Genomic DNA, 13,204 nt, shown 5'->3' with positions numbered 1-13,204 from the left:
CCTTTCCAATCTTAACTATTCTATGATTCTGATTCTATCCTGAAATGTCTCTTCAGTTTGAATAGAAAAGACAGATGTTCTGCTTCCTTTGAAAAAAAAGTATAGCAGGACTTGCTGAGTTTAATATTCACTTGAGAAAAACTACCAACCCATAAGAAGCACCTTAGTTATCATATGAATAATTGTTACTGACTGTGCTTTTCCCAGGGCTGTTTTGAGTGGTAACGTTGCAAGTCCTCGAGAGGTTACACTACAGCCAGTGACCTACGTAAGTGACAGTCCAGTACGTGTGTCTGATGCCCCCATGTCATTCCGAGGAAGAAAGTAAGTTCTTTGTGTGTGTGATTAATTCCAGTTGTGATGTACCCATGGTGAAGCCCATCTCATATCAATTTCTTGTGCAGCTTGCATGTTGTTAGAAATTACAATACTGAACTATTATTTTTTTGATGAAACGGGCCATGTCATGGCCCTTCAAAGCCTTCACATACCTGCTTTTGAGAATTTTGATATTAAATGCCTTAGTATGTATCATTTTTCTTTTCCAGCATCTGTAGACGTAAAGAACTATGATTTTTGTGTTTTATTTTAATACTATAATAGACCATAGTCTGAATGTGTCAGCAAATTGAGTGTTCTCTTCCTGTTAATTTGTCAAGTTAAGAGTAAGACTGCACCTTCAATATTTGCTGGGAATTGTGATGTTTTTCTGATAATACACTAGATGTTTCTGCTGACTTTCTGAATTATGTGATGCTTTATTTTTCAAATACTAAGTGCTAAATTCAAGCATATGTGAGTTCTTTTTTAAAAGAATTTTATGGAGACATATTTTTGCTACTTTTCAGAAAACTAGACTTACTTGAATTTACGTACCTTCCTTTGTTACTGTAGTTACCACAGAGGAATTTCAGATGAATGTGCAGTTTTACTTTTAACATTCTAGAAAAAAGAAAACTCGCTTCTTATCAGTTCAGAAATAGCAGTTGATTTGTGTTTGTAGGGATTTCTTCTTGACCAATTTGCTTTATGGAAAGCTGCGGTGTGTTAGGAGATTTGCAGTCAACTAGTAAATCCTTAGATCTTGAGTGGACTCTTCTTAAGGAATTTTTGCTGAACATGAGTTCATGCAAGTTCTTCTCAGTCAAAATAGGTTGAAACATTGTTATGTTTTGATTTAATGTTACATTATTAGTTCTTTTAAGATTGTGGGTAGGTAATGTTATCTGAAATTGTCTCAGATTTGAAAACTGAAATGGTGACTTGAGGTCTCTTCAGTTAAATTGATGAAAATAGTTAAATGCTATTTGTCCAGGTCCCCAAACTACTTTGATGCCGGCTTTTCTGACTACAGGAAATGACCATAATTTTTTTCATACTTAATTCATTGATACATGTGAATATTTGATTTCATGCTTTTTTAATTAGAAAAATGGCTGAGTACCCCCATACAGGTTAATGCTGTGATACCTGGTGTATAAACAAAACATGAATGTCCTCTCTTATTCTTAGTGTGGATGGGCCACAGTATTCAACACTGGTCAGCTTTCAGTACAACTTCTTAATGAAGAGTTCAGATGCCTAGGGATGTGTGTAAGATCACTTCAAGTATATCTCCTCAAATGTATTTGAATTCCTGTGAGAAGTGACTTAATAAGGAGATACAGACTACTGTCTGGAAATGAGACATAAGGTTTATGACCTGTGTAGCTTAATACAGTCATTAATTTGATTTGTCAATTAATAGTGTTTCTTTTTTGCCCTGATTACACAGTTTACTGTCTGTATGAGCTAAGAAATAGACAAATGCTACATTTTGAATGGCTATTGTGATGTTTCTTTTCCTTGCCTCCCCACAACTGGATTTATTTTATTCATCACTGCGTATTCAGAACTTGCAAAACTTCTCACTGCGATTACATTGATTTAAAACAAAAATACCCTTACACAGTCTGTGTGTGTCTTTGACCAAAAGAAAAAAAGAATGTACGTTGTCAGCAAAATAATATGACCAGCTTTCCTACTTTTGCAGTTGTGTGTTCTTTCTTCCCATTCCAGGCTTATTTCATCTAGTATCTGGGCTGGGCATGCCTTTTGTTCTGTAGAATACTTGCTTTTAATAGTCATGTAATTAAGTAGTGGTGTTTTTAGTTTGTAGCAACTGTCTTTTAATCTCAACTTGGAGCTTGCAAACTAGAGGAATTACTTTCTCTCTGTTTTGTGTTTGTGTTTTTGTTGGGGGGGTTGGTTTGGTTTGAATTCGGGTTTTGTTTGTTTGCTTTTTAGGAGACTAAGCGAACAAAGTATTCCACATGATGTCAAGCGGCATCGATTGCATTTACATCATTCTGAAACAGCTGTAGTTAAACAAGCAGTGCCTTTACCGGAAGAATGTAGATACTCCTTTCCAGGATCAGTTCAATCTCCACTGTTCCTTGCACATCACGTACCAGATTTAACTGGATGTGTACCTCTGGTTAGATATTCTTTGTTTCCAGAACCTACAGAAACCACTTTCTCTGTGTCCAAAGATAAGGTAATATCTTTCTATGTCTGTGCTTTACATCTACCTTCTGAGTAGTCAGGGTTCAATATCAATAAGGAGTACCAGTAAATGTGGCTGCCACTGTGGTCCTACGTAGCCTTTCTGTGTGCTTGGGTTTGGAGCATTTTTTTGGGGGTAGAGGATTGTTTAGTTTCAATACTAATGTCAGGAAACCTATACGTCTGCTCCAAGAAGTAGAAATTGGAGGGGTGGTCAATTTGTCGCCTGACTGGGGGTGGTGAGAATACTGATGAAAAAAGTTCACCCTAGTAATGTCAGAGAAGCCTGTTCTGAATAAATAGGGTATTGGGCCTATAAAGATGTTTTGTACCTCTCATCAGAAGGAGATAAAAGTTACTGGTTTAGCTATTCTATAATAGAAAAGAGGATGTCTTGTTTAGTGGAGCTGCTACTGTGATTTGTGTTGTTTTTTAATTTAAAAAAAGCAAAATATGGCTCGTCAGTCTTTCTACTTTAACTGCACCAACATGACAGAAGATTTTTTTAGTATAAAATGCCTGTTGATTACAGCCTATAAGTGTTGTGAAAGAGAAACAACTAATACCTCCTTCCACTAAAGATCTGACTTCTATCATGTCTTCAGTAGTTTCTGTGGGATTAAAAAAAAAAAGAAAGCTAACTTTAATCAGTTTTAATATTTATTTTTCTCCTTGCTGGTAGGCAAACTGTTGATGTTAAATCAGCAGATACTGCTTATTCCTTGAAAGGCTGCAGATGTTAATAATGCAAAAAATATTTTCTGTGGCTAGACATTTTATAACAGATTAGAGAAATTTAAGTATAAAAACTTTGCAGGAATTTCTTCTGGGGAGTTGTTCAATATGAATTCCAGTGCAGTATAACTAGACAATGGAATAGGTCATGCAAAATGCAGTCTTCCCTTTTTCATGTAATTGCATCTGTCAGGAAGGAATATTCATTTTTCTGTATCTTTACTTTTTGAATATGTGTATCTAGTTAAGTCAGCAAGTTTTGGAGTTATTTCAAGCATGTCAGCAACAGACCTGTGATTTGCACAAAAAAGAGATCTGCAGAACACAACTCCAGAGAGAAATTCAGCGAATTTTTCCACGTATGTTTTGAATTTGATTACTTACTATCAGTTTGAATGTTCTTTAGGTCTGCGGTTCTTCCTTCTTCTTGAACTATGATATGTCACGTCAGTTTTTATTCTGTGATTTGTCTATTACAGACAGCAGACTCTTTTTGGTTGGATCCTCCCTGAATGGATTTGGTACTCGTAGCAGTGATGGTGACTTGTGCCTGGTGATTAAAGAAGAACCAGTAAGTAATATAAAACATGAATATAGCATCTTTTTAAAATGTATGTGCTTTTATAAGGCTGGATTCTAGAATGTGAAACAAATGCTCATATCCTTTTGATTCAATTACACATTTTTGCATTCATAATAGCTATGAACTGTGGGCCGAATAATGTTGCAGATATGAATTTAACCCTATAAACCCTTTAGGCCAACAAAAGAGTCAAAAAATAAGCATTCTCTTTGCTCTGTATGAGGCACAGCAAAACAGAGAAATTGCCTAGAATCATGAAGAAAATTGTTTGGAGAATGCTGCCTCATTTTAGATGCAGGAAAAACTTTTAGTAAGGTTTTTTTTTTTTTTCATTATTTAGATTCATAGACACTAATTTTAGTGAGCAGACATGAGTATGAATTTGATATACAAAGTATCTGTAGTATTTTTGGTGAGTGGAAATGTTTGAGTAGAATTTATGTTGAGAGAAAAGACATAACAAAAAAGAAATCAAAATAAAACATAATTTTGAAACAATTGAAGTATCATTGCGAAGGAAGGAAAGGACATTTTTGTGTAGGTGGGGTTAGGTTTTCATAAAGTTCTGTGATTTGTGAATGTGTGATTGTAGCTTTGCATATTGAATATGAATTGTTTCCTCTGGTGTTTGCTGCACTAAATGTATATGTAGACTGTGGATTGTTTTGGTATACATGCTCATGTCTTACTCTGAGAATTAATTTTATTTGCAGAGTAAAGTGTGATTACTTGGAACATTTAAATGAGAGAGACCAAATTTTTTCTTTAATTTTAATACCATATTCCAGGTGAATCAGAAGACTGAAGCAAGAAATGTACTCAGCTTAGTCCAAAAACTCTTCAGCACTAAACTTTGTAAGTTCCTGGCTACAGTGAGGTGGTAAGATTATTGGCAATTCTGGAAGAGATATTGATGCACAGTTGTAACTAATGTATGTAATTGAATCTTACTTAGCTTCTAATCACAGTATTGTTTGGAGAAAAGCTATAAATGTTTAGTAATGCTACCTATCTTGGTGCTGATGGGTAGTAATGAGAAAACCGTGATAGTTGCCTTGCAAGCTAGTGGACTTCAAGAGTGGATAGCATCTAAAATGTCTGTTGAATTGTGGACCTTGGTGGGATGGGAGGACATGAGCAGAGAAGTAGATTTCTGTCTGGGAGACCTCTGTCAGTGAACTCTTCCTACTTCTTTAGATTGCAGTGCCTTTCTGGAGGCAATGCTTAAGAATTTTTAAAATGTCATTCACAGTAGACTGTGTAGAATTGAGGTAGTGCGGGATAGGGGACCTTGATATCAGTGAAATAATTAATGTAGCTGCCTAGTGAAGAGAATATTAAATATTGACAGTACCAGTGCATACAGGCAAAACAGGTCAACTTGTAGTTGTTGTAAGTCCTTGTTTTGGGCAGGTTTTGACTTAAACATGAATACCATTAACTTCAAAACAGCTTTTGTACCATCCTTTTGGAACTAGAAAAGACCCTGTCATTTATTGATATCAATGACTGCCTTCCCCCTACTTCTCAGACTTGTGGTATGTTCTTTGATGCCACCCCTTATATTGCTGTTCTGAACTATTCTGCAATGGTAGAAGGAAGGAACAAACAATAAGTTTAAATGCACACTTCAAAATTTCTTTAGTGGCAAGTGTGCGTACCCAGATCTCAACAGCTCACTTGGAGGTACTTGGCAGATCAGTTACAGAATGGGTAGCTGATACTTAATGGCTTATTACTGTTGTATATTGATGTTTACATTAAGAGGTCCAGAACTTAGTCTGGGTTTGCCTAGATCCAAGTCATTCTGGTGCTTTCTGAGAAGTATAGTGATAAAATAGTTGTGTTTTCAGGGACCAAAAAGGGAACATCTACATAAACTTACTTGTTTACCAAGAAGCTGTATTCTGCGACAGGGCTTTAGACAAAATCAAGTTTGTTTGCAAGGGAATATGAGTATTGGAAAGACATGTTCATGTGTGAGTGATCCCTGAAGGTTTTCTGTTTGTGCCATTGCTCATTTCTAATGCTTTTTTGATGTTTTTTTGATGATTCTCTGTTATCTTGCAAGTGGCTTTGGTCAGCTTCATTTAATCAAAATGTTTTTTAGAAAGTAAGGCAGGGCAAAACACTGCTGATGTTACTGCTCCTGTCAGACTCTGCAGGTTCTGGTATGTAGATCCAGAACCTCTCGGGTCATCTCTTCATAATCTTAACATGGGCATGACTTCGTATGCCTAGCCATCTGTCAATGTGTTTGTGTATAGGTGTTCTGTGGACAGAACTGATAGTTATTTGAAAATGTTCACCTGATTCAAAAATGAAAGGTTTTGCCATATGGGTCTTTCCATTTGGATTTAGTTTGTTTACAAACTGTATCTCAACTGTGCTGAGGTTCATGCCTTTTGACCAAATTAATATGTAACCTACAGGCTCTGCTTTTCTTTGTCTTTTCCATTATTTTCTTGGGTGCATTTCTCGTACAGGATTATGGGGAACTGCTAAATATACCCTGAGATATCGTCAAGAGTAGGGAAATTGCAGGTAATATGACTGACACAACAGTTTCAGGGAGCTTAGTGCAAAGGTGTGTTTGGTGGAACTGTATGAATCTGGCAAAGCTTAGTATGTTTGGGTTTGGATGGTCTGGCATTGAGCCTATGTGTCAATAAAGTGTAGATAATCACCTGAGATGCAGTCCTCTGATTGTATGTTTATTGCATGTCCTATTTCCATTTAAGTGAAAGGCAGATAAAGCTTATATTTGGAAAGTGTTACAATTCAATAGGGTATGTATTTCTTGCAATGTACTTTATCAGTCAGATAAACAGTTTTTAAAATGACATTTTAAGCATAATCAATGCATAGTGAAGAAAGTTATATTAATTATTAGTAAAATATATAATTCAACTGCAATCAAACTAAGCATAATTAAAAACTATGTGGCTGATCATGTGCCCATTGCTATAATGTAGTGCTGAGCTTAAGTCTCTTGCTCCCTTCCTTTTGAACATTAATTGCAACTCTTCAGGATTTCTATTACAAGTATTGCTCAGTGAAGGCACTGTAGGACTGCATTCCTTATGTTCAAATTTCTTGAATATACTTCCCACAGAAAGATCTTCCACTGATGTTTTTCTCTAATATTTAGTCGTTATTTTTCCACACACATTTTTCTAGATTGTATTTTTGCTGCCCTTGCTAAAGCTTACTTAGTTTAGCACAACCCTTCTGAGAATATTTTTGCTAAATTTAATAAGCTACGATTTGCTAGAAATCAGTCAGTATGACTCCACTTCAGGATCTTTTTTTAAGATCAGCATCTTGCATGAAACTTAATTGCATATTTTTCTCCCTTTCAGCAACCTACATTGAGAGACCTCAGCTGATTCGAGCAAAAGTGCCAATAGTGAGGTTCAGGGATAAAGTCAGGCAAGTATTCTGTTCAACATCGTTTTTTAGATTCTGACATGGTGAAGCACTCTGCGTGTGTGCTGTCCATGTGAGAAGTATTACTGAAGTCATGGTTTATTTATCTGTATTGTCCTAGAGTTGCAGATTTGTATACCTAGTGTGCAGTGACAGTCAGCTTACTTCCTTGATGGCCTGAAACACCTCTCATGGTTGAGATGCTGTTAAGCTTGTGATGTGAATTAGTAGCAGTACATCACACTTCTGTGGGTTATTTGTACACAGTGGGCTCCAGTTGGCAAATGGTTTATGACAAAACAACGGTGGGAAGAAACCTGTTGTGAAAGGTAATTGTGCTGCTTTGCAAACGTAAATGTTGAGCCACTTAAGGACTAATTCACAGTGTTTACACTATACACACAGCACTAAAACTGTAGTTTCTTGTGATTATGTCTTCTTGATTAAAAAATCTGTTTTAGAATACTATATTCTAAAATATTATATTCCGCTGTCTTCTAGGGAGGTATTCCGCATTTAACAAAGTAGCATTGCATGTTCTATTCAGTGTTAGGTATTTTATGACTTTTTAGGAGGTAGAAGGAATTGAGAGAAGTGGATGGTGTTGTATGTTACTGTATTCACTGTATCTTCATTACAAATACATGAAAATGAGTAATCAAGAGGGATGTACTAGAACAGAGAACAGTTTTATTTCTTATTTTATGTGATTAAAGTATCTGACAGAGGCAAAAGTTGTGCAAAGCACTGAAATTGGTTGGAAGTCCAAGTAATGTTTAAATCTTCCTATATTTATGGGCTTAGATTTTATAAGGCTTACATGTATCACCTTCATGTAATAACATAGTTTGACTATTCATTGTTAGTAGGACTTCAGACAACTCTCTTGTATCTATCTCATCCTGTCTGTATGCTTCTAAAATGTTGCAGGCCTGTCTCTGTCTTTAAAAAGCAAGCCCACTTTCTGACCTCGCTTTATAAAAGCATATCACACTATGCTTTTATGACAATATACCTGTATTAGGACACAAACCCCGGTGTGATAAAACTGAAACTGTCACGTTCACAATTTGAACAAATAAATATAATCCATTTAAAATTTTCTTGCATCTGAGATTATACACCACCTGTTAGGATTTTTCTTTATACTTTCATTTACGCCTAATTCCGTATTTACTTCTTTATACTTGCTTAATTTTTAAAAAATTTGAATAATTTTTATCTTCTTTCTCATTTAATAATACAAATGTTGTTTCTTCCACACTTTCTGAAAGTATTGAACTTGTCAAGCTAAAGTTTGGGTTATATGGCTTCGTATACTATGTAATGTGCTAGTCTTTAGATACATGAAATGGTAAATTCCTGGTACAAATATTGAAAGAATCATGGGGTTATAGCAATTTAAAATTGGAGAATGAACTTCATAAAGTAGCCTTATGTATGGAAGTGGTTTTTGCAGCTACTGGCCGGTCAGCTTCATGTCCGTCCCTGGAAAGGTGATGGAACAGGCCATTCTGGAGGTCATCACCAAGCATGTAGAAGAAAAGGTTGTCAGCAGTAGTCAGCATGGGCTCACAAAGGGGAAATCTTGCTTGTCCAGTCTGAGACTTTTATGATGACATGGCAGGATGGTCGACGAGGGGAGAGTTGTGGATGTTTTCCACCTTGACTTCAGCAAAGCTTTTGACACTGTCTCCCATAATATCCTTATAGTAAGCTTAGGAAATGTGGATTAGATGAATGGACAGTGAGGTGGATTGAGAGCTGGCTGAATGGCAGTATTCAGAGGATTGCGATCAGCAGAACAGAATCCAGTTGGAGGCCTGTAGTCAGTGCTGTTCCCCAGGGATCAATACTGGGTCAAGTCTTACTCAACTTGTTTATCAATGCCCTGTACTACTTTTTTTTTAATTATTTTTTTCTGCTGATGATAGGAAGCTGGGGGCAGTGGGTGATACACCTGAAGGTTGTGCTGCTGTGCAGCAGGACCTTGATGTGCTGGAGAACTGGGCAGAGAGAAACCTAATGAGGTTCGACAAGGGCAGGTGTAGGGCACTGCACCTAGGGAGGAAGAACCCCAAGGACCAGTACAGGCTGGGGCTGACCTACTGGAGAGCAGTTCAGCTGAGAAGGACCCGGGTGCATTGGTAGATGACAAGTTGACTATGAGCCAGCAGTATGTCCTTGTGGCCAGGAGGGCCAATAGTAACCTGGGGGGCATCAGGAGGAGTGTGGATCCTGGTGAGGCCACATCCGGAGTCCTGTACACAGTTCTGGGCTCCTCAGCACAAGAAAGGCAAGGAGCTACTGGAGAGGGTCCAGCAAAGGAACACAAGGATGATCAGGGGTCTGGAGCATCTCTCTTATGAGGAGAGACTCTAGGAGCTGGGCCCATTTAGTCGAGAGGAGACTGAGAGAGGATCTTATCGAGGGGATCTCACTAATGCATATAGATATCTCAAAGGCAGATGCCAGGAGGATGGTGCCAGGCTCTGTTCAGTGGTGCCCAGCAACAGGATGAGGAGCAATGACCATAAACTGAAACACAAGAAGTTTCACCTCAGCATGAGGAAGAACTTCTTTACATTGAGGGTGGCAGAGCACTGGCACAGGCTGCCCAGGGAGGCTGTGGAGTCTCCCTGTCTGGAGGCATTCAGAACCTGCCTGGATGTGTTCTTATGTAACCTGCTGTAGGTGGCTCTGCCTTGGCATGAGGGTTGGGCTGCATGATCTCGGAGGTACCTTCCAATCTTATTAATCTGTGTTTGTGCATTTGTAGTCCATCTTATGGTCACTTGTAAGAAAAAAAAAAAAAAAGAAAAAAACCCAGTCATGATATTCATATACTTTACGGACAGGACTTAAAGAATTCTTTATTTCCTACTAAATCAATGTATAATCTGCTTAAACTAGAAGCTGCCCATTACGTTTTTTTCAGAAGTTAAAAAACACAGTACTGGTCACCATCTAGTTTCCTGCATGTCTTTCTGGAAGAGGGGAGCAGTGGGAAATGACATGACTTTGGGTTGAGTTGTAGTTTTTTTGGGTTTTTTGTGTGGAAGGGAGTTTTTTTGGTTTGGAGGTTTTTTTGGGTGGGCAGTGTAGGGGTTGGGTTGGTTTGTTTGGTTCCCCCACACACCTCTTTCCAGTTACCTTTATGTAACTTAACCTGTCAGCTCACCTGTGTTTTGTCTTTTGCAAGCATCAGTCTCCTGATTTCTTATAGGCCTCTGTCTTTCCTAGACTTATATGCATACATGCACGCTTACTCTGTTTTTCACAGTGGTCTTGTAAATAGGTTGGATATTCTGTACCCTAAGCTTGTTTTAGCCAAAACCAGAAGCAAAACATGACAAGCTCCCTGTGAAAGCCAGTTTTGATGCCTGTTTGCTGGGAGAAGGTGGTAGAATTCAATGGATGATGTCTCTGCACCTGGATCTAATATGTTGCCAGTGGTCCATATATACCAGAAAATTGCCATTTCCCAGTTGATTTAGTGAATGAGAAAGCATTCGGTTTGTGTTTGTTTTCCTTTTTCATCTTAAAAGGCTTTTTCTAGTGCTATAACATAAGGGAGATCCATTTACCTGAAGACGTATTGAATGCAGGTTTTGCTGCCAGACAAGTCTTTTATTAATTAACAAGATTTCTGTGTCACAGAGGATGCAAAAGCTTCCTCTTCTACTACATTTTATGCACAGTTGACTTTTTTTTCCTCTCCTGTAGTGCTTTTAGTAGAACTTGAGTCCCAACAGTACAAAATCTTTGCTTGCCATTATTGTAGCATCTATTAAATGTGCATATTAAAGTACAAAGTAACTGCAGTGGAACTTGCTTAATCAGTATCTGGTAAATAGTAATCTTGTCGATTTATGTTAATTGGAATTACACATGCAGCCTGGCATATTTCTTTATTATATTTGCACATACAACTAATATTCTTACTGGTGTTTGTGCTTTTTTTTTTACAAATGTCAAACAGTAGCTCTAGGTTGTTTATTTCCTGGTCTGTTATGTACTGTGCTCTTAAAAGAATCTGAAGTCATGCTTGATATTAATTCACGTTTAAAATTATATAGTATTTTTGATGCAAGTAACAATTTACTATGTTTAACAATATGAAGAAACTTTTGTGGGCATCAAATTAATGTTTTATCCAGTTTAATAAATCCCAGGTCCATGTTCCTCTTACAATAATTCAAGAAAATTTAAGGAGTATTCAAACAAACAGATACTGTGTGAATGAGACTTGGATATATAAAATGGAAATAGCTGTACATTGCAAATAGCTACTTCTTTGTCAATAGTAGACAGCTTTTGTTGGGGGATACGGTGTTGCTGTAGCTTACTGACTATGAATGTAATACCTGTTTTTTTAGTATTGTGAGTCATTAAGCTCTAGACGTGGTATGAAATTCAAACTTATTGTGATATAAATAAAGCAGAGGGTGCTTGTTTGCCTCTTTCTTACTTGCTGTTAACAGCATGAAACAGTTATGAAAACCGTTTTATCACAAAACATGCAGTGTTTACTAATAAACATTTTTAATTTTAAAGTACTTGCTGATTATCTCTGAAAATCATTGCAGTAAAGAGATTCTTACCGTTTTACCTCTTCCAGTTCTCCGTCACAGTTCATCAGCATGTTTTTCTAAACTAACACCTTCTGGCTTCAAAACTTGTCCATAGTAAAACATGTAGTGCAAGTCTAGTTTGGAGAAAGATTTGTTAAAAATCAAAATAATATTTGATATATTAAGTTATTCTAAGGTCTGAATTTGGATCTACATGTATTCTTTTTGTAAAACAACAAATATATTTTTTATAACAATTGAATTCAAGTAGTATAAACAAAAACGGAGTAGAAATCACAGCATCAAAACTCTGAATGCAGTTTCTAGAGTACTGTCTTAAAGTTACATTTCTCCATCTCTATCACTAAGCAGGTAATAAATACACTGAAATTGAATACCATGGTATTTGATTCTTTTTGTTTTCTCCTTCCCAACAGCTGTGTGGAGTTTGACTTGAATGTAAACAGTGTTGTGGGAATAAGAAATACATTCCTTCTGAGAACCTATGCATACAGTAAGTTTTTAATATGTTTTCTTATTTCTGTAAATTTTGCTTTTTGAAATTATATTTTGGTATTGATAGACTATTAAAATTCAGTTGAATATATTAGGTTACTGTATATATAAAATTACCTGATTGGCTGCATCAGATAGTTTTAAGATGCATTCTTGTTGCTCGTTCTAAATATATAGAGAAAACCAATATATGTATTTAATGGAATATTACAATACTCAGAAGATAACAAAGATGCTTCATATTAAGGTCCACATTTCTACTACAAGGGTGCTTCAGTACTCTGCAGGTAACAAGATTGCTATACAAATGATTATTTAGTGGTATAATCTCCAGTTTCATTTATTGTTTTACAGCCACTGGTAGGATGTGTAGCTGACAGCTAGCTGTGTCTGTATGCTGTCTTAGAGTCTTTCATTGGAAAATCTGAATTACTACTTCAGCTTTTATACTAGCCCCAAACCAAAACTGGTTTGTGTCTCCTCAGGAGTTTGTATTTTAGGGAGAGATTATGAAACAGATTTCTGAAGGGGAGCTAATAAGTACAGCACTCTTACTCTTAGCAGCACAATGTCATTTGGCAGATAAATACATAAGCAGTGGACCTCAGGGTAATTCTTCTAAGCCATTTGCAGTTCTTCCTTTACCACCTTCTCCAGCCCTTGCATACTTCCATTTAAGGTAGAATGTTATTAGTAGAAGTTACCTTTACTAGTTAACATTTACTATTATTTTAGTCAGAGTAATTTCAGTGTTCTGTATTCACATTATTAGGAGAGTCTACAACTTGCCCTGGATCAGTTGGTTAGATGTGATTTCTTCGTA

At 36.7% G+C, this 13,204-nt stretch overlaps 1 protein-coding gene across 1 annotated transcript; it reads left to right on the top strand.

Annotated features, from left to right (window-relative positions):
- Positions 1-207: 207 nt before the first annotated feature.
- On the top strand, positions 208-12,379 carry PAPD4 (PAP associated domain containing 4; the record flags this gene model as incomplete). Its single annotated transcript, XM_010011218.1, has 7 exons — positions 208-324; positions 2,287-2,536; positions 3,524-3,638; positions 3,759-3,850; positions 4,651-4,717; positions 7,225-7,294; positions 12,303-12,379. Coding segments are annotated over 7 exons (788 nt in total), but the record flags the coding sequence as incomplete, so codon positions are not given.
- Between the last annotated feature and the right edge of the window lie 825 nt (positions 12,380-13,204).

Source organism: Nestor notabilis, unplaced genomic scaffold (assembly GCF_000696875.1).
Source record: "Nestor notabilis isolate BGI_N333 unplaced genomic scaffold, ASM69687v1 scaffold14023, whole genome shotgun sequence".
NCBI lineage: Eukaryota > Metazoa > Chordata > Aves > Psittaciformes > Psittacidae > Nestor > Nestor notabilis.
The sequence above is the reverse complement of the archived record's forward strand: the minus strand, read 5'-3'. Positions and strand labels throughout refer to the sequence as shown.